General features: G+C 35.6%; 1 protein-coding gene across 2 annotated transcripts; it reads left to right on the top strand.

Moving 5' to 3' along the window:
* The first annotated feature begins 722 nt into the window (after positions 1–722).
* Positions 723–25,732, top strand: LOC122308398 (1-aminocyclopropane-1-carboxylate oxidase 3-like). 2 transcript variants are annotated; one of them, XM_043121696.1, is made up of 5 exons: positions 728–881; positions 24,110–24,145; positions 24,295–24,521; positions 24,707–25,040; positions 25,282–25,732. In XM_043121696.1, the coding sequence occupies exons 1-5, from the start codon at positions 813–815 to the stop codon at positions 25,570–25,572; spliced, it is 957 nt and encodes a 318-aa protein (XP_042977630.1). In that variant the 5' UTR covers positions 728–812; the 3' UTR covers positions 25,573–25,732. The 2 variants fall into 2 exon arrangements, with proteins under 2 accessions (XP_042977629.1, XP_042977630.1); XM_043121695.1 differs by lacking the exons at positions 24,110–24,145; positions 24,295–24,521; positions 24,707–25,040; positions 25,282–25,732 and adding exons at positions 1,073–1,299; positions 1,485–1,818; positions 2,050–2,590 and having other exon boundaries at positions 723–917.
* The last annotated feature ends 74 nt before the right edge of the window (positions 25,733–25,806 follow it).

The following is a 25,806-nucleotide window of genomic DNA, read 5'->3' as shown; positions in this document are numbered from 1 at the left end:
GAAGCCGTTGAAAGGTCATGATTTCTTTTAAAAATATATATATATATATATATATATATATATATATATTTATGCTAATTAACTCAATCAGTGGTCGTCCATAAGGAAAGTGAAAATGAATGTTCTGTTGAAATATTAGATCACCCGTATAGCAACAATGAATTATTAACCTGTGTATTTATTAACGTGTGAGGTGAAATGTATCGGAGAACAATGTTTTCTTCACCATAGGTACCGAATTACGTTAACTCATAAATTAAGTGTTAACATGGGCGGGAACAAATTGGCCAAAAATTCATAAATTCCTGAAGAAATTTAAGATTTCGTGCTATTGTTAAGATAATAATATAAATTTAGAAGGATTACACATAAATCAACGTAATTTTATGTTATTTATTAGATATATTTTATAATAAAAATATTTTTATAATCTAATATATAATATTAAATCACGTCGATTTATTTTTATATAATAATTTATTTTTGTCAAAGTATCTATGGACCTATGGTTAGTGATCGGTCAAAAAATGTGGGGTCCAACCGCGTTACGTAGGAGACGGTTCAACAAAGCAAAGCGACCTTAGCAGGTTCGTACAATTAATTCCAGTGGTAAAATACGACTTGAGTTGGCTTTGGAATAAAGTCACCCGAGTTCCAGTTCACAGCTGTTCTCGTCCCTCCCGACTCCCTTCGTATTTAATCCCTATAAATACCACCAAACTCTCACAGCATAGCATCGAACAAAGCTTGCTTGCTTAGATAAAAAAAAAGAAAAAGAACACAGCTAGCTTGCTTTAGAACAAGAGAGAGAGATGGAGAACTTCCCAGTGATAAACTTGGAGAAGCTAAACGGTGAGGAGAGAGGAGCAACCATGGCGAAGATCAAAGATGCATGCGAAAACTGGGGTTTCTTTGAGGTACGTATCAGTATCAGTACTCTGCTGGAGCTAAGCCTTGCTAAATTTGTTCCTAGCTGCGCATCCATTATTGAGTTGCTCATTAATATACAATTCCACTTACGGGTTAAGCACCGTTTTGCGTTCCTTTCTGAAATTGCTATATGTATATGCAGTTGCTTAATCATGGCATATCCCATGAGTTAATGGATGCTGTGGAGAGGTTGACAAAGGAGCACTACAAGAGGTGCATGGAGCAAAGGTTCAAGCAACTGATGGCAAGCAAGGGTCTAGAGGGTGTTCAGGCTGAGGTCCATGACATGGATTGGGAGAGCACCTTCCACTTACAACATCTCCCCTACTCCAATATCTCTGAGATTCCAGACCTCCAAGATGATTACAGGTAGGTAAAGATTCTGCAATTTGTGCACAAATATTGCGTGGAAGACATTTTTTCAAGAAAAAAAAGTAATATGAGATATGTACGCCCGAACTTATATCTGAGATGACTTCCATTCATGTACTCAGAAGTGGAAGGTGCTCAGTACCTCATGATATTTTGCATCTCAAATATGTATAAAATTGCAGGAAGATCATGAAGGAATTTGCAGTGAAGTTGGAAAAACTGGCAGAGGAACTCCTAGAGCTGTTAGGTGAGAATCTTGGACTGGAGAAAGGTTACCTCAAAAAGGCATTGTGTGGATCAAAAGGTCCAACTTTTGCAACCAAGGTTAGCAACTACCCTCCATGCCCAAAGCCAGACCTGATCAAGGGTCTCCGTGCCCACACCGATGCTGGTGGCATTATCCTTCTCTTCCAGGATGATAAGGTCAGCGGTCTCCAGCTTCTCAAAGATGGTCACTGGATTGACGTGCCTCCTATGCGCCATTCCATTGTCATCAACCTGGGTGACCAGCTCGAGGTATGCATATAAGAAATTAAGTTTTATAATAATTTCTTGTAATAAGAGAACGAAAAAAAAAAAAAAACTTTTTGAGGAGCAGATGACCAACAATCAACAAGTTATCTTACCAGGATCTCATGCAAGTCTGTTCATCGACACACCCAACACACACCACATTGGCTAGCATATAATGAGTCCCAGTACAATTAATATGATGACATTAAGCTGATCTTGTATGTATGTGCATAGGTCATCACCAATGGGAGGTACAAGAGTGTGCTGCACAGAGTGATAGCCCAAACTGATGGGAACAGAATGTCAATAGCTTCATTCTACAACCCTGGCATTGATGCTGTAATTTATCCAGCACCAGCACTGGTAGAGAAAGAGGGAGATGATGAGGAGAAGAACCATGTTTACCCAAAATTCGTGTTTGAGGACTACATGAAGCTGTATGCTGGCCTCAAGTTCCAGGCCAAGGAGCCAAGATTTGAAGCCATGAGGGCAACAGGTGGCTTGGGTCCAATTGCAACAGCTTGAGAGCAAATTTTCTAGTTGAAGATAAAATGAATAATTTTCATTTATTATATACGTGGTGGCTTCCTAAACATACTTTAAATTGAATTGATTATTTATAGAATGTGACTTTGTTAACATTGTCTAGACAATGTTAACAACTGGTTCGATGTTTGTTATAAGGATCTGTCACTCTCTCCATCTTTCTATCTTATAATATTTGTCGTATTTGACCCAACAAAATAATAAAATTTGATACCAATGTTAGTATTTACCATAAATTTTGTGATCCTTAATCACATGACTTATTGATCATGTGATACATTTTAATTACTTTTATACGGCACTACAAGAAAAAGGGGTAAAGAATTGGTCGCAGAAGCCCCTTTTTCTTGTAGTGCGTCAACAACTTATGATATATCATAGTTGATCTTACTGGGACAAAGTATTATCAATCTGAGACTTTTTCGGGAGATCTTGCCTTTTTGTCTTTATTACCTCTCTTCTTTTATATTGTTAATGAGGAACAAGCGAAGAGAAATCATGGTACAAAATTTGTTTTGGAATCAAATCCAAGAGGGTCATACTCGCACCCCCACAAACATGATTTGTGGTTTGCGGATAGGAGTTGGTGTGTATCCATAATTGTTGATTCGATGGTCCATGGGGTACGTACGTACGTGAGTATATATTTGATATTTCCTTCGTTAAAAGGACCACATATTAATACTATCAATGAGTCCCCCTTGGCCCTTTCTAAAGTAATTTGAAGGTGGGCCTCTCGCAGCACCAGAATTAATAAGCATTGCTCCCGATCGTCTGCTCCCCTCACTTGATCATTCTTGAGTAGAGGCCTGCAGCACTACCGCTAGCATTTCGACAAATACCCACACTATCGTTACCAACTTGCTTCTTATGATCATATCCACACTATTGAGGAGTCCACATCTACCTTCTTCTCCTTCGAGCGTGGATGTTTTCACAAATAGAGATCCTTTTTAATCATCTAATCAATTTGGATGATCTCATTCTTAATATAGATAATCATATCACGTGGATCTTATAATATTTAATATTGCTTACTGAGGATTTTTGGATAACGTGGATGTTGACGATATGTTTCGTATGCCTAAAGGTCAGGCTCTCAACGGTCCGAGTCTTCTGATTTTTGGGCCTGTGGAAACAAAGATAGAGTTGGAAAAGGTGGCCCTGGAATGTCCTCGGAAGCCTTCGATGCCTAAGTTAGTGATGACTCTTTCTTGTATCTGTAAGTAGGAATTTATGTAATTAAAGTGTTCGATATAAGGAAGAATTAATTTAGAGGAAGAACTCGATCCCTTTATCAGAAGGTTGAGGGACCTTATATATGCAGCCCTCGGGAGAGGGCAATACCTTGCAAGCTGGGGAAGGGAAGTCCCTTCCTGGATCCCCTTCTACCATACTACTTTTAATGGGTGTGATCCTTTGAGTTCAGTCATTAATGCAATGAGATAGTCTGGTGATCCTCATTAATGTAGCGTGATCTCTCCATGCTACCTTGGAGTCTCATCCTATCTGTTTGGCTTGCTTCTTTGCCTTTTCTCTGATGTGGCTTCCCGCGCTCTTTGTATAACATCCCATCCTAATTCGGACAAGCATGCCCAGCTTACATGGGTTGCAGTTCTTCCTGGATCGTTAAGGGGCTTTGCAAGCCTGGGCAAGGCTTTTCGGGCTTTCTAGAGTGAGGGGGACATCTTAGGCCTTGGGCCTTTAGCGAAAATCCCCCAATAGTGGACTCCACACATGTTTTTGTATTGACCATCCCATTCAGTCAACCAATTAGAAAAAATCTAATTTGATATTTTACAACCCCTCCCACATCATTCTTCATCTTTCCATAAATGATAAACCACATTCTTCTTTTGCATCTAGGTACCATCCATTAGGAGGGAAGCAAATAATATAAAATCATCTACAAATTTCTTATAACTCTCAAATTGGATGTGAATTTTAAAACAAGAAAGTTTGGTCAATACCCAATATGCTTTAGGTACTTAGGTTTGGAGTCTTATGTAATATATTTTTCAAAAACATTAATAGCATGGTATGAGTTATTTAGAAATAAGACCTTTGTTAACTTTTGTGTCCGTCAATGTTAATAAAAACAACACTCCAGACTAGGGAATAGCCCAGCCCTAGAGACCATGAAACGACACCGTTTTGGTAAGTTTCTTCTTCCCTCTTTAGTTTCTTCCTCCCATGATTTTCCCTCTTTTTGGCTTGCAGTTCTCTGTATCTCTCCCCAAATCGTGCATCTCCCCCTCTCCCGCCATTTCATTTTTGGTGATCTCTAGGTATATGATTTTTGGAGTTTTCAGATTTGTTTCCATTTTCAAAGCTACACACTAGTAGGTTCTGTCTTGGCCTTTTCTCTCTCTTTTTTCTCTTTAAGTTTCTCTTCTAGAAATAGGTTGATTTTTGTATGTTTTACTACTGACCCTTAGGAGTGTTTTCGGTTGGTGTAGCCGAGCACTGTAGAACGTTGACTCATTTGTCTCTCTTCCTCTATCACATTGTTCTCTTTTCCTGGTATTTTGGGTGGTTCGAGTGGTGATAGAGTTTCAATTTTTTTTCGGGTTGCCGAGACCCTCACATTGGTAAGCTTTGATCTTTTTTCTTTCCCTTTGATAAATTCCATGTTTTAGTTTAAGCTCTATTGAATAATTTTACTTGTGGTTTGTGCTATAGCAAACCTATGTTTTTTCACTGAGTATAGGTGCAAGATGATTGAAATATTGCTAGAATGGATTTTGTTTGGGAATAAACAAGAGTGAATCTCGATGTGTGCGGATTAAAATTTAAGAAGTTTTGAACATTTTTGTGGAGTTGTGAATGGAGAAAAGTTTGATGTGTGTATTGCTTATTTGGTTGAGTTGGTGGTTGTTTTGAGATATGGGTTGCTGTGTTGGTGTTGATATTTTGATTAATTGAGTTTGATGTTAGTCGTTGGATGTGTAGGTCAGTATTGAAATTGGTATATTTGAAGTGTGGACTGTCTGGCTTTTTATGTGATTGCTTGAATTGCGTTAATGTGCTGAAATATGATTTGAAATTATGGATTTTAATTATTTAGATCGAAATTGTGTTGTTGGTCTTTAACACTTAGTTTATTTTTTTATTTTATGAATAGGTGATGAGACTAATAGTGGTCAATTTTAAGGCATAGATAATACGTTGCAGGAATCAGGTAAGCAGGGTTTCTATGCTAGGTTATATATATATATATATATAGAGAGAGAGAGAGAGAGAGAGAGAGAGAGAGAGAGAGCCGTTTAATTTATCCAGTAGTACTGTATTGATCAGTACCCATTTGTAGTAAATGAATGGATGTCATTATGTCTTTCGTTTATGCCTGGTGTTCTCAAGGAGAGCGTAGAGGTTTATGGGAGGAGTTGATGAATATTGTTCTGAACTAAGCTAGATGGATTATTGTGGGTGACTTCAATATTATCAGATCAAATGATGGGCATGGGGAATAGGCACTTAGTTGGGCATGATTGGATCGCGCGATCATGCCCCTATGGTTGTAAGTCTTTCTAGATCTCAACTCTCTAGTTTTCTTTCTTTTAAATTCCAACAAATGTGTGTGGAACATGAGTCTTTTATGGGTTTGATCAAGAAGGCTTGGGAGGAGGAAGTGGATGATTCCCTTTTTTTTTTGAGGGGCTTGCTCGGAAATTAAAATGTGCCAATAGCTATTTGTGGGAATGAAATACAAATATTTTCAGGAAGACTGATGTCCATATTTTTGAGTTGGAAAAAAGAATTGGAAGTCTTGAAATTGCTTTGCAAGATAATTTTTCAGAGGAGGTGGATTTAGACTTGGTTACTTCAAAACTTGAGTTGGACCTTTGGCTCCAACGTGAAAAAATAAGCCTTCGACAAGTTTCAAAGGTGCACTGGCTTACAAAAGGGAAGGCTTCGACTAGTTTTTTCGTGTAGTAAAGGCAACCAAAACAAAGATGATCTATGAAATGAAGTTATCTGGTGGGCGACTACTTTCTTCTTCAGAGGAAGTACATCAAGGTACAGTGGAATACTTTGATCAATTCCTGAGATCTCGGCCAAGGAATTCTTTACTAGATTTGTCATGCTTAGTTGAGAAATCTATTGTCCATTACAAAAATGTTTTTGTTATGTTAGTTACCGTCAATGGAGGAAGTGAAATGTTGTTTTCTGGTCTTGATGGGTTTGGATTGGGGTTTTTTCACTCTTGTTGGGATATTGTTAAACAAGATGTGATGGAGGCGGTAGGTGATTTCTTTGGAGGAAAAAATCTTCCTCGATTTTACACAACGTCTTCGTTGGTGCTTATTCCAAAAGTGGATAATCTGTAATCTTTTAATAACTTTCGGCCTATCAACTTATGTTCAGTCATGTATAAAGTATGTTCTAAAATATTTGTGCAGCACCTAACTCCTATTGTTTGTAGATTGATCTCGCTTGAGCAAGGGGCTTTTCTTCCTGGGTGAAGCATTTTTGATAATATAAGTTTGACTCAGGAAATAATTCATTCGATTAATAAGAAGATGAGGAATGTGAATGTGTTGTTGATGAAGGTTGACATGGCAAAAGCATATGATAGTGTGGAATGAGATTTCTTATTGCATATTGTTGAAGCTTTTGGTTTCTCTAATCAATTTTTTGGTTTGATTCAAAATTATATTACTTTGCCTTGGTTCTCAGTGGTGATGAATGGTGTTTTCAAAGGTTTTTTTTTTTAAAGGAGGTCGGGGTCTTTGGCAAGGAGACCCGTTATATCCTCTTTTGTTTATTTTGGTTAAGAAAATCCTATCTCGGCTTTTGAAGCAAAAATTTATAGAAGGTAAAATTGAATTTTTTGTTCATTCAAGAGGGGTTCCGCTTATCTCGCACCTTTTATACACAGATGATATCGTTATTTTTACAAGTGGTAATATCAAGTCCCTTCGAAACATATTGAGATTTTTGTAACAAATGAGTCATGGTCAGGACAGGTAGTAAGTGTGGAGAAATCTTCTCTCATTTTTTCAAAACATATTACATCTACTCGTCAACATGTTCTTCTTCGATCTATAGGTTTTAAAGGGTTTTCTTTTCCCTTTTCGGTACTTTGAAGTTCCAATTATCTTAGGAAAACTAAAAGCTGTACATTTGGAGGACTTAGTGGTGTGAGTACGAAAAAGAGTTGATGACTGGAAATCTCAGTTGCTTTCACAAGGTGCCCGATTGATCCTGATCAAGTAAGTTTTATTGAGTATGCCTATTCATTTATTATCTACTCTTTAGGTACCAAATGTAGTGTTCAAACTATTGAACACTTGCTTTAGGAAAATTTTTTGGGGCTCCTCGGAAGGGAAGTATAAACGTAGTTGGAGAGCATGGGATAAAATGTGTCTATCAGGGGAGGAAGGTGGTTTGGGAATTAAGAGGTTGTATGAGATTCAACAGTCTCTAAATGTAAAATTTGCTTGAAAATTTCTTTATGAGAATTCCTTATGGGTGAATTTTTTTGGAGCAAAATATGTGAAGAATAAGCATGTTTCATTTGTAGATGTGAATAAGGGATCCAGAAATTGGCAAATGATTGCTAAGTGCTTGCCTTTGGTTATTAATCTTTCTCATTGGAAGGTTATAGAGGGTAAAATATTTTTTTGGAATAATAAATGCTCAGATGAGGGCCTCTTAATTAATCATCATTCCAATGTTACATTTATGAAAACTACCGTTAAAGAATGCAAACTGGAGGATGGCTGAGATATCAATACTATCTCTCGATTGAGGGGGTTCGGAAAATGCAATGGCTGTGGTGGATAGTTTAGGAAGAAATAAGTATGGGTCTGATATTCTGGTATGGACTGATAATGTGGATGGCAATTTCTCAACTAAAAGTGCTTGGAGTCATACTCGATTTTGAGCACTGAAGGTGGCCTGGTTTAACTAGGTATGGCACCCGTCCTTTCAAAAAAAAAAAAATTCAGTTATGATTTTGAAAGCTTTTATTCGTGCCTTGAGTGTTGATGATCAAATTCGTAAGCTTGGTATATAGCTTGTTTCCAGATGTAATTGCTATGATACTTGGGGTACGAAGACTTGAACCATGTTTAGGCTAAAGGGGATTTTGCAGAAGAGATGTGGGAACGGGCCTTTTTTCGGTTGGTATGACATCCATGTGAGGTAGTGGGTGGTAGATTCAAGTAGAGTGTTAGTTTCTTCAGGCTAAAGAAAATTCACAAATATGGTATCTTTTTAGTATTATTCTGTATCTTGATATGGTGCTTATGGAATAGAAGATGCAAAGCAAGGATGGAAGATAAGCAAGAGTCAGTGTTGTCGACATGGGGCGAAAATAAAATACTGGGTTGGTTGGTTGGGGGAAAAGTTAAAGGGTGGTACTGGTTGGAATGGTTAGGATGAAGAAATTTTATTGGCTTTCCATTTGCCAATTAAACAGGTTCAACGTATATAAAAGTCCTAAGTTGGTTCGGTGGTTGCCTTCTAAAGTAGGTCGATTTAAATTAAATGTTGACGGTAGCTATATTGGCAATCCAGACATGATGGGGGCTGGTGGAGTTATTCAAAACTCACATAGTGAATTGTAGGTGGCTTTTGTGATAAATCTTGGCGAATGAACAAATATTAAAGCGGAGCTTCTGGGTCTTTTACATGGTTTATGACTTACAAAATCTTTGGATTTCTCTTATATTGACATAGATATGGATACAGATTCTTTGTTGGTTATAAATTAGTCGTGGAATAAACATTGTACAATTTGGTACTGAGAAGATTTTTGGGAAGAGGTTCAATTGCTGCTGGAAAATTTGGATGTTAACGTTAATCATGTTTATCGTGAATAAAATTTTTCAATAGCTTTTCTTGCTAAGTTAGTGGTGGAGGGGTTCATTGCTACTTAGGAGAATGTTGTCAAGCTACCAAGGCCTCTCAAAGGGTCTTTGAAACTAGTGAAATTGGGTCTACCAAATGTTCGACTTTAGCTGGTTGGTTAGGTTTTTTTGTCTTTATGGGTTTATTTGTCGGTTTCTTTTTATAGTTGTGATGTTTACACGATATTCCTTTGCCAAAAGTGAGGGTTTCTAATAAGGGTGCTGTTATATACAGTCCCATAAAGGGGACTGTCTTGCAGTCCCAGTATGAGAAATGGCCATACTATCCCCACTTTTGAGCATGAATTGACCGTATTACCCTTGAAGTCACTACAAACTAAATCTGAAAGTGGGCATTTGAAATATGTACGCCGTTTTCCCTCTCCCCTGTGCGTGACTCTGGAGCCCAACAAGAAGGCAGTACACCATCGATTGAACCACCTGCTCCACCATTGACTGCCGACAACTTCCTTGGTAAAAATGTAGTTTCCTGCTATTTTACTGTTTTACATTGTAATAATTTTTCATTCTTGTAATGTTTTTTACAGAAAAATGTGGTGAACTTCCTTGTAATTTTTACAAAACAAGGCTCAGGAAATTTTACATTAGGATGGTCATTAAATTAGTTTTCATTTAAAATTAGTGAACTTCCTGGTCTGTGAAATCCTAAATGTTTCCTAAGTGTATACCCATTTGTAATGAACAACGTTTGTGAAATTTTACATTAGGATGGTCATTAATGAAGTTTTCATTTAAAATTAATGAATTTCCAGGTTTGTGAAATCCTAAGTGTTTCCTAAGCGTATATTTGTAATGAACCTGGTTTGTGAAATTTTACATTAAGATGGTCATTAATGAAGTTTTCATTTAAAATTAGTGAACTTCCGGGTTTGTGAAATCCTAAGTGTATATTTTTGGTTTTCTCAACCCATGCCTTCTTTGTTTTGTAATGAATATATTCATAAATAGTTGTTTTATTTTTTTTTCTTTTAATTGCTCTTCAATTAAACAACATTTGTGAAACAAAAGAGCAATTGAAAAGAAGAAAAACAAAAGAAATATGTTCTGAATTTTGAGGATAGTAAATAATAATGAGGAGCTCAAAAATCCGAGATACTTGACTCTTCTTGTATACACAGTGTGTACATAATTGTGTATTAAGCTTGGTTAATGAGATTGTGCATGTGGTCACGATATGTCATGAAGTTCATAAAATAGTCATTTCTTTTCCTTTCGAATTCTAATGATTTGCAAAGTTGTGGATAACTCTAATTTTTTTTTTTAGTTTTTAATTTCATGTTGTACTTAAATATATGAAGATTGTTCTTGATGGAGAAAGGGGAAGAATGTACTTCTACTAGGCGATTGCTGTTTTTTGTGGAAAGCAGTAATTATATGGGTATGCCAACGCCAGGTGATGATAAGGTAGTGATTGATAATCATGGTGTAGTGTTGGGGAATGATGATGATGATGTGGTGGTTTTAGAGCCAACACCGGGAAATGATAATGATGGTATTTTAGAGCTAACCTCAGGAAATGATGATGATGGGGTTTCATAACCAATGCCGGGAAATGATGATGATGGGGTTTTAGAGCCAATGCCATGAAATGATGATGATGGGGTTTCAGAGCCAACGCTGGAAAATGATGATGGTGATGGTGGAGTTTTAGAGCCAACGCCGGATATGTTTTTTAAGATTGAGAAAGAACTCATTTATTACTACAAGCAATATGGGAGACAGACTGGATTCAGCATAATGACACAAAGAAGTAAAAGGGAGAATGATGTGAGTGTTAGATATGTAACACTTGGTTGTGCTCGTGGTGGTAAGGCAAGAAAAAGTATTACCAACATTTCTAAACCCCGCCCAACAACAAAGACTGATTGTAAGGCGAGAATTAATGCAGTTTTGGCTGATAGTGTCTTATGTATAATTACTGTCTGCAATACACATAACCATGGGTTAAGTCCACAAAAGGAAAGATTTTTTAGATGTAATCGGACAATTGATGATTTCGTAAAGAGGTAGTTAGATATTAACAACAAGGCAGACATAGGTATGTCCAAAAGTTTTAATGCATTGGTTGTCGAGGTTGGTGGTTTTGAGAAATTTCCATTTATTGAAAAAGATGCCTGGAATTATATTGACAAAACTCGACACCTTAGACTTGGCAAAGGAAGTGCTGATGCACTTCGTGGTTATTTTGAGAGAATACAGTATAAGAATGATGGGTTTTACTCATCGATGGATTTGGATGATGATGGTCGATTAAAAAATGTTTTCTGGGCCGATGCACGCAGCAGAGCAGCGTACGAGTATTTTGGAGATGTTGTGACATTTGATACAACATACCTGACAAATAGATATGGTATGCTATTTGCTCCGTTTGTTGGTGTTAACCATCATGGTTAGTCAATACTTTTGGGATGAGTTTGATATCAAGTGAAAATATTGAAACATTTGTTTGGTTATTTGACACTTGGTTGAAATGTATGTATGGGAGGGCACCGAAAGCTATCATTACTGATCAAGACAGGGCCATGAAAAATGCTATAGCAATAGTCTTTCCAAATACTTGACATAGATACTGTTTGTGGCACATAATGAGAAAACTACCAGAGAAGTTGGGTTCACATGCTGAATTTAAGTCTGATTTAAAAAGTGGATTGCAGAGATGTGTTTATGATTCTCAGACTTCTAATGAGTTTGAGACGTCTTGGGAGGTATTTACTGATACCTACAATTTGAAGGAAAATGCATGGCTTCAAAGTCTTTATAGTGAGCGAATGTATTGGGATCCTATATACTTGAAAAATACATTTTGGGCTGGGATGAGCACAACTCAGAGGAGTGAGAGCATGAATGCCTTTTTTGATGGGTATGTACATTCAGGGACTACATTGAAAGAATTTGTCAATCAATTCGACAATGCACTAAGGAAGAAAGTAGAGAATGAAATGGCAGTAGATTTCTACTCATTTAATTGCACAGTATCTTGTATATCTCATTTACCCTTGGAGAAAAAATTTCAGGCAATATACGTGAATTCAAAATTTAAGGAAGTGCAGTCAGAGGTAATGAGGATTATCTACTCTCACTGTGTTATCATAAAAACAAAAGGGGCTATTACCACGTATCAAGTTAATGACAATAGAGAGGTTGAAGACGGCATCAAGAAGTCAACTTTGCAGGCGTACTTTAATGAAGAAGAGTCTGAGGTGAAGTACATGTGTGGGTTATATGAGATGAGAGGAATTATATGTAGGCACATGCTTTCAATTTTCGCCGCAAGGGATGTCCTAGTGTTGCCAAAAAAGTACATTATGGATAGGTGGATGAAGGACATTAAACGTAGATATGTTCTCATTTGAAACAGTTACGATGACTTGAGTGGTAAACCAGCCGCTATTCGGTACTCTGGTTGATAAAATTATGTTACGAAGTAGCTACAAATGCATGTGAAAGTGAAGAAAATTCCTTGGATATGACAGAGAAGTTTAAGGCAATGAATTCGATTTATACTAAATCAAAGCCTCAGGCGACTGTTGCAAGCACTCATATTTCCGCTAATGCTGAAACTGGAAGTTCGAAAAAAGTATTGAGTCCTCGTGTTGTCAGAGGCAAAGGGAGGCCCCCATCAAAGAGGAAACAACCTACATAGAGAAGTTGCAAACCAAAAATAAAAATGGTGGCAAGCGATAGAGAAAAAATGTAAGAAGATTTAAATATTTCAATTTTGATATAGTTTTAGAGCATTTAAGTTATTTAAATTTTAACCAATGACTATTTAAATGCATGTAGGCAACATCACATATGAAAGATGTACTAAACCCCGCAGATTCGGTAAACCAAATTGGTATACCACAAAGTGTACTATCGCAATTGCCTGGTACACAACAAAATGTTATTTATCAAGTAACTTTAGCTTAATACTCCTTATTGCATTTGTCTTTCGAACAAATCATTCTATATAGTTTGCATGATTTTAAATATTTCAAACATCTTGCAGGTGAACTTCGAAATGCATGACCCTCATGTTAATTGATGGAAGACATTGTAGACTGCTGTAGAAGACAATGTAAACTTCTGTATTATCTATTTACATTGTAGACCGTTGATGAGTTTGACTATTTAATGAGATTTGAAGACTTAGATTATACATGTTACTGTTTCTTGTTCAAAACTTCGAACTCTCTTTAGCTGTATGATTTGCAATAATATTTATATGAACTTGATTTATTGTTATGACGTTGGATATTTGAATCAATTACAGGATGGTCATTTTCAAAATTTCAGCATAACTTGCCATCATCATTATTTTCAAAATTTCGGCATTTTTTATTTGTCATGGTAAACATTTTTACCCTTGAATACATAGTAATTTAGAATACATAGTAACACTTGGTTGTCTAAAATCATTACAATAGTGCGAAGTTCACATTAGATAACACAAAATCAAAGAGTTTCATACATAACTGCTGGGTTTGTCCCTTGTACACGAATTCAAAAATGTGGCAAACCAATTGATTACAACCTACTTAACAACATTACACTTTTTGTTACACTTTACTAAATTTTCAATTCTTCTTGATCCTATCCAACAACAAAATAATAGAATTGCAAGTGCCCAATACACGCAAGATCGCATGCGTGGATTGTTATCATTGTTTATTAGAGCATGAAGCTCATCCCGATCAGAGGCGAGTTCTTCTTCCCTTTTTTGGAGTTCTTCCTCCCATTTTCGGAGTTGTTCTTTTTTCTCTTCGAGGTGACGTTCTCTTTCACAGGAAACTTTAGCTTCATTTTCCACTTCAATATCTACCCATAAAAAATACTCGTAGTATGGCCTTCCTTGTAACTGCAAACAGCTTATATAAATCATTATGGGAATTAAAATAACAAGTTCAATATCTGAAAAAAGGTGGCATAAACATGTACAGTATTTACCTCTCTATTGTAATTGGGACACGAATAAAAAGGTCGCCTTGGATTTCTAAGGGTGTTTGACAATTTTAGACGTGCCAACTCCCCGCATAAACATTTTGGAGGAGTGTTCGAAGATGATGAAACATGTGATAAGAACATTACATATCAAAACTTTAAAAATCTACATAAAAAGAAAATACCAATGTTGATAGGAGCATTCAATAAATACCAAAGAAATATGAATTTTTTTTGGATTAGGAGGTTTTGTATGTAAGATTAGGTTTTAATATTTTTTTGTATTGTTTTTTGTATGTAAGACAATTTTAATTCACAGTCTAATGTTGTATTCTCTGAAATCTATGATTAGAATTTAGTCCATGCTAGTCAAAGTAGAAATCTTCAGTGGCTAAGGAGGAAATGGACTTCGGGCTCTTCAAAATTCTGTGTGTAGCTTCTCTTGCTTCTTTGATGTTGTGCTTATAAGTGGTGATTTTCGTGAGATAGGATTATGGATGGTGATTTTTGCAATGTCAGATAAAAGTTCTTCTTCAATCTTTGTTTCAGGTTTCAACAGCTAAGTATGAATGAAGTACATATATGCTGCTCCTGCCATTTGAGAGATATATCTCTCAAATGGCAGGAGCAGCATATATTGTTTTTTTGTATTCTGTTTCAGGTTTCAACAGTAATAGTCACTTCTTTGGTTTTTTTTTTTGCCTCAAAAAGTGAATAAAAATACCGTCCACTAAATATTACATTCGGTTAAATAAGCACATATGAAACACACAATGTCCTGCATTTGGTTAACTACAAGTTGTATAAAATAAATGAGGTTTTCCCACTAAGGCAACGTAGCTTTGTGTCATACACCCTTATTGGATTCCTCACATTATCAATCCCTTAGAAAGAAAAGGACTGTATTTAGGACTTTACTAAGCGGCCAAACCCTTGGAATATTGGATTCCTCACAGTCCCAAGCAAGGCAAATTCACGGTCTAACCCATGCATACACTGACCATTTTGTGTCGAGTAATCCAATCATACATACATACATACATACGTACATACATATATGGAAAAAAAATTCTACTGATATATACTGACAGAATTGGGCATCAAGATGACTCATGACTGTAACAAGCCCAGCTGTAACAAGTAAAGTCTCTCTACTGAGCATTTACACAAACAGTAGGCATGCATTACGGGTAGCATTTGAGAAACATAGATTCGGCAGTCTCTAATCACCCATTATACAACAATGTCCAAGTGTTTCTAGAATAACATAGCTTAAAAATACACAAAATCTAAAAATTTTGTTAAATATCACCAAAAGACTCATGAGATTTCGGAATTTTTTTGAAATCAAAGGGATACCCACACGGATTCAATACCACAATCAGAGGAATGGGAAGGGATACCCGAAAGGGCCGAAAGGATTTACCGTATTTTTAAACCCTGAGCAAACAGAAACTGATGTACCAGGTGGCGACGGCGACGAGCCAAATCTGGGTAGTGCGGTGATGGGGGGAGGGCCAGGTTCGTTTGATGGGGCAGTGATGAATCTAAGGAAGCCGTTAGGTTGAATCTGAGGAAGGGGGCGTTGGGTTTTCTTTCTTGCATTGAAACGGTTTGTTTCATCTAGATTTAAGGCTTGCAATCCTGTCCTGCATACGGGATTTGCAACCAGAATTATTCTTCTAATAAAGATATGGATCATCTACCGTCTTCCTTCCAAAAAAAAAAAAAGGGTAAAAAAGCCATCAAACTTCCGATTATAGATTAAAATTTATAATATACAAATTAATTGTTAGAATAAAATAGTGAGTGACATGAATGCGGGAGAGAGGCCTAATTAAAGTATCGTCTCCCACTAGGCCGATCCAGTCATATATGGAAAATCATGCATGAATTCCTTGATTTACATTGAAATTCATCCGGATGCTTGAGCTTATGCATGCTTTTCAACACTGCTACAGTAAATTTGCATGTGGAACATTGAATTAGGTCATGTTGGGTCGTTTACTTGAACAACTTTGCCCGTTTGTTTGAATAGATACTTCCCAGTTTGCCATTTGTGACCACCTAGTAACAAAATACAATTAATCAGCGTGCTTAACAGTTTTTAGACTACTGATCAATCCATGATCTTATTAATCCTCATGGGAAGTACTGTACAAGTGTATATTCCAAATTTTCTGTCTCGATGATATATTTAAATTTGGATTTGGATTTACACGGTTACACCGACGCGAAACAAGATCTTGAGCTTTTCATGAAAATCTTGGATTTGAAATCATGGTAATTCATTCGAGATTCAATCTAAATCTGATTCTTGTATCTAAACGTACTTAACCTTAATTTATGGAATTCCATTGAACAAGGAATATAGGGCACAAAAAGGTAAGATCGAGTGATTCTTGACTTGGGGCGCCACGTACTGACGATAAAAAAAGGGTGGATATACAATTGAAAGCCATCACTAAGTTGGTAAAAGTTATATGCATGCCCCTGAATATGTATGAAGATGGAAGCAAAGTTTATACGGTAGATAATTTAATTTAGGATAAAATAAAAGAGAAGTGATATTTATAATTATAAAGTGTGCAAATACTCTACATTCCTTCTAAAAAAATAAGTAAATGTAAAACTCACGTAAAAAAAATTAATTTTATAATAATGATAGATTTTACTCTCTTTTAATAAAAATATGTGACGTTTGCATAATTTATAATTATATCTAAAATTATTTAAAATAATAAAATAATTAGTTTAATAGGGTGGCCACCGTCATGAGCATATATTGCACATGAAAAATAATGATCAGGAAACTCCAGTACTAGGTAGTCTAATTTTGACCTTGATTAATTAATGACGTACGTTAATAGTGCAACATTAGCATCTTTCTCAAATATTGTTGTTGTGACGTTGTCTTTTGAACTTCCAACGTCATGATGACGCAGAGCAAAAGGTCAACAACCCGCATGGAAAAGAGAGAAGAAATTTAGCCATGAATAGATTGACAGATGAAGTTTCCGGGCAACAACACAAGGTAGCGGGGTAGATTCCTTCCAGCTTCTTATACAAAGAAGATGGCATGGGTCTAGCTGGTCAAAGGAATTTCAAACATGTATTTTGTGATTAGAAAGAAATCAACACGCATCTATACATACAACTTTATTTATTTATTTATTAGAAAGGGTCAAGTTGGTCAGCTTCTATTTTTGGTCCTTAGTTGTTCTGTCTCCATCAATACCTACAAACATCGAAGGACTCCCCATTCAGTAATTCATGACCATGTTATGATTTCAATAACATCTACTCGATCCATAGCTCAAACTCGTGAAAGATTACCAAACCCTAAACTATACGAGTGTCCATGTGCTAAATGTACGACATCAACGCTAAAAATTACTTCTTAATGTGCTTATAATAACACAAGCCGATTCTTCCATTGGATGATTTAGGCAATTGCTTAAGGTCCAGCGTAAAAAATAAAAGTCTAAACTAGAATTAAAAAAAAAAATACTCAATTAAAATAATTAATTAACTCAATAAAATAACATGAAAAGTTTCAAATAGATATTATTTCATTATTATTTTAAAAATACCCTACATAATGATTATTTCAAGTACTCTCCTAAAAATATACTTTTATTTCATTATTAATTTAATATATAATCAAAAAATTATAAATAGCAAAATCGAATTTTCGAGTATTCATAACATTTTTTTTTATATGATCCTTTGATGAGGTAAGAGTCCACTTTTTTCCAAATGTGTAGGTTAATATTTATAGAATTTTATTGACAATAATGATTATGATTGCTTCTTGGGCTAGCTTAAATATTAAAAATATCTTATAATATCTGTAAATAATAGTGAAATAGTTTGAATTAAGATATTTTATTAAATTTTAAAAAATGAGAAAAAAGTTAAATTTGAGAATATCTAAAAATACTTGAGAATATTTTTGTTTTCAAATGGGTGCTAAAAGTTTAAAGCACGTCTTATGAAACTAGATTCGATAAAATCCTCTCTTAATCAAAAATTCATTAATAAAGATTAGTCAATTATTAGTTAAAAATGTACTATAAAATCTTAATTAATAATTTTATTTTGCAAAAAAATTGGATTTATTTTTAAATAAAAATGAAATATAAAAATTAGAATTAAAATAATTTTATTTAATTTCACTTCATATATATAGAAAAAATAGCCTCTATCAAAATCTTAGCGTTAACTCCAAACTATTGAGCCGAGTCAGCCGACCCTGGTATAACAATATATTTTACTCATTTTATAGATGCGTATTTGACGGGCCACCCTAAGCAACACACTACGACGTCATGAATTCTTGTTTGGTAAGGGTAAAAGACATGAATTCTTGAGCTGAGCCAAATCAAGTCGAGTTATTATTTGAGTTTTGTTTGTGCTGTTATTTATAATTTTTGAATAAATTAAATAATTAAAAATATATACCAACTTACAAATAAAAAAAAATTAAATCTAATGAAATTTCTATAATTAATATATAAACCTTATATTGAACAATAAAATTGTAACATGTTTACAAATACATTTTTTAAATGGTTATACATTTTAGTGTATAATGAAACTACCAAGTCCTATATACTAACTATTACATATTATAAAATATATACTATAATTAATCACTTAAGCACTTAAAATTAACTAACATATAATTATGAACTATATTTAATATATAGGTATACATGACTAGGTATAAGTAATTGGGTTACATACTACATATTTAATCATAAAGGTAACTACGCTTATGTTATTAAATTTAATATGTATAGAAGCATATGTGTGTGTGTGTAAGAATATTAATATATAGAAATAAATTATATTTATTCAATAATTTATGTTGAGCTCTAATCGACTCAAGCTAATGAGTCAAACATGAATGAGCGAGCCTTAACGAATTTTAATTAAGTTGAGTCGAGTTTAAATAAGTATGTATCATTTACTAATCGAGCAAGTTTTGCTTTCACGATCAAACTTCTTTTTTTCAAGAATCAATTTCAATTCGAGTTTAGTCGAGCGATCAATCATACGGATTGGTTCATTTACAACCCTAATCGTGGACACTTGCTACTATGGGCTTAGTTGTCAGTTCCAAAAACTCATGGTCACGACTTGGCCCTAGGTTGCGAAAACCCATGATCACGACTTGGCTATTGGGCTCTAAAGACCCATAGCACCAACCATGGTCACGACTTGGCTGTGTGTCCCACAAAGACCCATGGCCAAGTCATGGCTGTAGGTTGTAGAGGCCGACAACCATGGTCATGGGTCTCTTGGCCACGACTAGCTCGAGTGGCATGCAACCATAGATCTACAAGAAGAAAGCTAGAAGAAAGAAGGGGAGAATGAGAATGAGAGAAGGAGAAGAATAAGAAAGCCATAATAGACGAAGATTGAAAGAAGAAGATGAAGTCTGACCGGTAGGAGAGACTGAGACTGTGGAAGAGAAAATAAGAATGAGGTTAACTTAGGACTTTTTTACTTACATGGTAGGGGGCGGGTGGGTAGGTGGGTACCCATGCCCACCCCGTATGCTTTTCTATTTTATAAATTTCGATCCAGCAGCCTACTCAATGTTAGCGGGCGGATAGTCCACCTAGTAGCTTGTGGGTTTGGATAGATAGGTCGATGGGCCGAGTACCGTGGCTTGCCAAGAAGCCTAATTTTATCCAATAAATTGAGTTTTCTCGAATTCATGTAAATATGTCATCAAACATCCAATTGATATAAAATTTGTAATCTACAAAATTGTTAGAATACAAGAGTGACTGAGATCGATGTGGGAGAGATGCCTAAGTACTAAAGTATCCAACTGTACGTCTCCCACTAAGATCTCGTCATGGGTCATGGATAACCATGCATATAATATTATATGTTAAAAGAGTTAATTAATTCGGAGTTTGAGTAACTTCTATATCAGATTTATGGGATTCATTCCTTTTGGTAGCTTATCGAAAAGTCCTTTAATATTCTTTTAAGACTTTTCGTCAAAGTGACGAAAATGATCAATCCTCACCAAAGACATTCATGTCCAATGTAGGCCATATAGGTAGGCCAACCTATTTTTCTCCCAATCCCTAGGACTGTTCATACGGGCCGGATTTTATCCGGCCCTGCCCGGAATCCTGTTTTACCGGATTCTGGTTCCGGGTTTCGGCCCATATTAAATCTAGGCCGGAACCCGAATTGCAAAATCCGGACCTATCCGGTCCGGATCCGGGTTTAAAAACCGGATACCGGATTTAAAAATCGGCACCCGGTTTTCATTTAATTTTGTTCTTCTTCGGCTCTAAACCCGTACCGTGTTCACTTCACACATTCTCTCTCTCTCATGTAAAAACCCTAGCTGCTACCGCTGTCTTCTTTAGTTTTGGTTCTCTCTCTCTCTCTCTCTCTCTCTCTCTCTCTCTCTCTCGTGTAAACGCTTTCTTCTTTCGTTTTAACGCTGCCCTTGAATCTTCTCCTTCGTCAGAGGCGGACCTGAGGTGCGACTCGATCCCGTAGTAGATTGCCTCATCAGCAAGCTCTTGCATGGAGAATCTGCAAGATGTGGAGGGGAGACGATTTGATCTGAGAAGGGAGAGGAGGACTGAGAAGATCTGGGGATCCCGATCTGAAAACCAGGTAAGCGTCTCTCTTTCTCTCTCCTTTTGAGCATTTATAAACATGGTTTTCCTAGATCTGCCATTTTTTATTTAACATGGGTTATTTTTCTCTGTTTTGTTATTTTTTCTTTAAGCGTTCTAGATCTGTGACTTTTCCACGAGATGGGTATTTTTAATCTGTCTGCCTCTCTCGCTGTCCGGAGTGTGCTGTGGATGAGAGGTTTTTTGGTTCTTGAGGAGACTAGGCGACTTTAAATAGGTTTTTTCATATACCAAATACCTTGCTCTTTCTATGCCATTAGGTAGTTTTCGATGGATTTCTTGGATGGATAGAATTGGGTGAATACCAAAGTAATTTTTTCTTTGTTGAAATAGTTGTTGATTTGCTAAAAGATTGTCTTTTTCTTTAATCCTGGAGCATCCTTTCAATATTTAGTATTTACTAATCCAAAATTTGTCCTGTTTTGGTATGATATAAAAGGAAGGAGGTAGTTGTTAATTTCGTAAGTAAAATTTTAGGACTTAGTACTAGAAATAAGTGTATTTATCAATTGGTTTTGTCTGTATGGGTGGGTGGATCTTTCAATGATACGCCATTAATTAGCTGCTTGGGGATAACAGTACCCAAAACGTGAAGTTCATAGTTCCCTGTTCAAAATAGAAGCAATGACTAGACGCCACCATGGATTTGAACTGAGAAATTCCTATCTGCATTGGCTACATCAGTTTAAATTTCAGAAAAAGGAGACTTTTTACCCCCAATATTGTTCTTGGGTGTTTTAACTGAAGTTTCCATCTAAAGGTGTGTTTTAATCATAAGCTGATGTGTTTCTCGAACAAGCTTTTTTGGGACGTTTGTTACTGTTTAAACAAGTGGAGGAGAAATTAAGAATATAGTCTTGGTAATGTGATCACCAAGCTTGATTGTTGAAGTGAGGCAACGTGATGCTGTTATATGTTTATAAAGTATATGCTGTCATGAGTTTGATAGATCTTAGGAAACGTGAAGAAAAATCCAGAGTCCTTGATGTTGATTACAGTGATGAATAATTTAAATCCATTTAAATTTTCTCTATTAGGAGATTGGATCTTTTATACATGTTCATGTGCTTATATTCAAATGTTATGTTAAATATAATTCTTTGGACCATATTCAGCCAACCATATCTTAGTCTATCCATGGATTTACTCAAGTTTTTATTTTTTGCAGGATCTCGTTCGGTCCAATCACTTGAAGTTGCTATTTGGTGTGGAGATTAAATAATTGATGGAAATACATCTGATTTTGTAATTTATATATTGTAATTTTGTAATTTATATATTGTAATGTTGTAATTTATATATTGTAATTTTGTATTTTGTAATGTATATATAGCAAATAATGGAATATGTAGTGGATTGCATTATGATACATGCATAGATGAATGTTGGATTTTTTTATTTTTTTTAGATGCATCTAGTATTTTTAGAACACAAATATTATGCTTTGTCTATGTTTTTATGAGTATGTTTTTTTCTGTGTATTTGGTCATCTTTGGCTATGTTTTGCATCAAACAAATGAAACATGCATAGCTACATGTTTATTCTTTTGTTTTTCAACCTCTAAAGTGCACAATCAAATTTATTTTTTTGATTTTTATAAAAAAATCAGAGCTACATGTGAAAATATTGTATATACATTTAGGTTTTTATATGGGTTAAAAAAAAAAAAAACTGGGTTCAATCCGGAACCCGGAATCTGGGTTTTGAAAAACCCAGATTCATCCGGGTTCCGGCCCGTTTATGACCTGGGCTAATCCGGTCCGGGTTCCGGCCCGGATTTGCAATCCGGGTCCCGATTTGGGTCCACCCGGATTTTCGGATCAGAAACCTGATGAACAGGCCTACCAATCCCCACAATGAATTAATTGTATTTATATATATGCTATAATGCTAATTAGCTCAATCAATGGTCCATAAGAAAAGTGAAAATGAATGTTCCGTTGAAATACTAGCAACAATGAATTATTAAGGGCACTAACAATGGTTTATGTATCTTTATCTTTAAAATCACATTTTTTGAAGATTGATTTTGAAGATGAAGAAAAATTCCTATATTAGATTATGTATTTTTTGACCAAATAATAAAAAAATATTATTATTATTATTCTTTTTTCCTAAAATTTAGATAATTCAATAAATTCAATTCAAATTCCAAATCCAAGTTCAATAAATTCAATCTACCATATATATATATTCAGCAATATAGAAAAATCCACACATAGTCTATGTGTGATCTAATTTCATACAAATTCATAACTTGAACAAAGAAAAATAATAAAAATAATGTTTGAAGAAGGAAAATGACATCTTCAAAGACAAATAATGACTGTTCATAATTATTCAAAATTATAAATATAGATAAACCAATACAGATGATTTTAAAGAAAGTTTATTCAAATTTAAGAATAAAAATAAAGATAAATAAGCTATTGCTAGTGCTCCAACATGTGTATTTGTTAACGTGTGATCAAATACATGTGTGATCAGGTGAATACGATGGCTTTCACTTCTGTAGATTTTTGTGAGAAATCATGTATCGGAGAGCAATGTTTTCTTCACCATAGGTACATAATTATGTTAACTCCTAAATTTAATGATAACATGGAGGCGAGAACAACATATCAAACTGGTCAAAATTTTATCAATTCCTCAAGAAATGCAATAGTTCGTGCTATTGTTAAGATAATAAATTGATATAGTTTTATGAAATGTATTCAATTTATTTTACAACCAAATAAATTTATAATAATCATATCAAATTACTTCAATTTATATAATTATTTTTGTGTATATATATTTTTTATTTTCAAAGTATTTATGGACCTATGCTTAGTGATCGGTCAAACTTGGAGCCACTTTGTGGGGTCCAACCGCGTTACGTAGGAGATGGTTCAACAAAGCAAAGCGACCATAGCAAGTTCGTACAATTAATTCCAATGGTAAAATACTACTTGAGTTTACTTTAGAATGAGTCACGTCGTTAATTAAAGATGATTATAAAATATATGGATAGCACCCGAGTTCCAGTTCACTGCTGTTCTCGCCCCTCACGACTCCTTTTGCATTTAATCCCTATAAATACCACCAAACTCTCACAGCACAACATCGAACACAGCTTGCTTGGAGAAAAAAAACAGAACACAGCTTGCTTGCTTTAGAACGAGAGAGAGAGAGAGAGAGAGAGAGAGAGAGATGAGATGGAGAACTTTCCAGTGATAAACTTGGAGAAGCTAAACGGTGAGGAGAGAGGAGCAACCATGGCGAAGATCAAAGATGCATGCGAAAACTGGGGTTTCTTTGAGGTACGTATCAGTATCAGCTAAGAGCCTAAGCCTTGCTAAATTTGTTACTAGCTGCACATCCATTATTGAGTTGCTCATTAATTTACAGTTCCACTTATGGGTTAAAGTACTGTTTTGCGTTCCTCTCTGAAATTTGTGTGTATATGCAGTTGCTTAATCATGGCATATCCCATGAGTTAATGGATGCTGTGGAGAGGTTGACAAAGGAGCACTACAAGAAGTGCATGGAGCAAAGGTTCAAGCAACTGATGGCAAGCAAGGGTCTAGAGCGTGTTCAGGCTGAGGTCCATGACATGGATTGGGAGAGCACCTTCCACTTACGACATCTCCCCTCCTCCAATATCTTCGAGATTCCAGACCTCGAAGATGATTACAGGTAGGTAAAGAGTATGCAATTTGTGCACAAATATTGCGTGGAAGACATTTTTTCAAGAAAAAAATTAATGAGATTTGTACACATGAACTTATATCTGATGAGATGACTTCCATTCATCTACTCAGAAGTGGAAGGTGCTCAGTACCTCATGATATTTTGCATCTCAAATATGTATAATATTGCAGGAAGATCATGAAGGAATTTGCAGTGAAGTTGGAAAAACTGGCAGAGGAACTCCTAGAGCTGTTAGGTGAGAATCTTGGACTGGAGAAAGGTTACATCAAAAAGGCATTGTGTGGATCAAAAGGTCCAACTTTTGCAACCAAGGTTAGCAACTACCCTCCCTGCCCAAAGCCAGACCTGATCAAGGGTCTCCGTGCCCACACCGATGCTGGTGGCATTATCCTTCTTTTCCAGGATGACAAGGTCAGCGGTCTCCAGCTTCTGAAAGATGGCCACTGGATTGACGTGCCTCCTATGCGCCATTCCATTGTCATCAACCTTGGTGACCAGCTCGAGGTATATATATATATACAAGAAATTAAGTTTTATAACAAGTTCTTGTAACAAGAGAACAAAAAAGAGAAAAAACAGAACTTTTTGAGGAACAGATTATAAACAATCAACAAGTTATCTTACCAGGATCTCATGCAAGTCTGTTTATGGACACACCCAACACACACCACATTGACTAGCCTATAATGAGTCCCAGTACAATTAAAATGATATTATTAAAGTGATCTTGAATGTATATGTATAGGTCATCACCAATGGGAGGTACAAGAGTGTGCTGCACAGAGTGATAGCCCAAACTGATGGGAACAGAATGTCAATAGCTTCATTCTACAACCCTGGCAGTGATGCTGTAATTTATCCAGCACCAGCACTGGTAGAGAAAGAGGGAGATGATGAGAAGAAGAACCATGTTTACCCAAAATTCGTGTTTGAGGACTACATGAAGCTGTATGCTGGCCTCAAGTTCCAGGCCAAGGAGCCAAGATTTGAAGCCATGAGGGCAACAGGTGGCTTGAGTCCAATTGCAACAGCTTGAGAGCAAATTTTCTAGTTGAAGAGAAAATGAATAATTGTCATATATTATATATGTGGTGGCTTCGTAAACATACCCTGAATTTTATGAATTGATTATTTGTAGAATGTGAGTTTTCTATCTTATAATATTTGTGGTATATGACCCAACAAAATAATATTAAAATTTTATAACAATGTTACTATTTACCATAACTTTTGTGTTCCTCAATCACACTTATTGATCATGTGATACATT

The sequence above is a fragment of the Carya illinoinensis genome, chromosome 4 (genome assembly GCF_018687715.1).
Source record: "Carya illinoinensis cultivar Pawnee chromosome 4, C.illinoinensisPawnee_v1, whole genome shotgun sequence".
Lineage (NCBI taxonomy): Eukaryota > Viridiplantae > Streptophyta > Magnoliopsida > Fagales > Juglandaceae > Carya > Carya illinoinensis.
The sequence above is the reverse complement of the archived record's forward strand: the minus strand, read 5'-3'. Positions and strand labels throughout refer to the sequence as shown.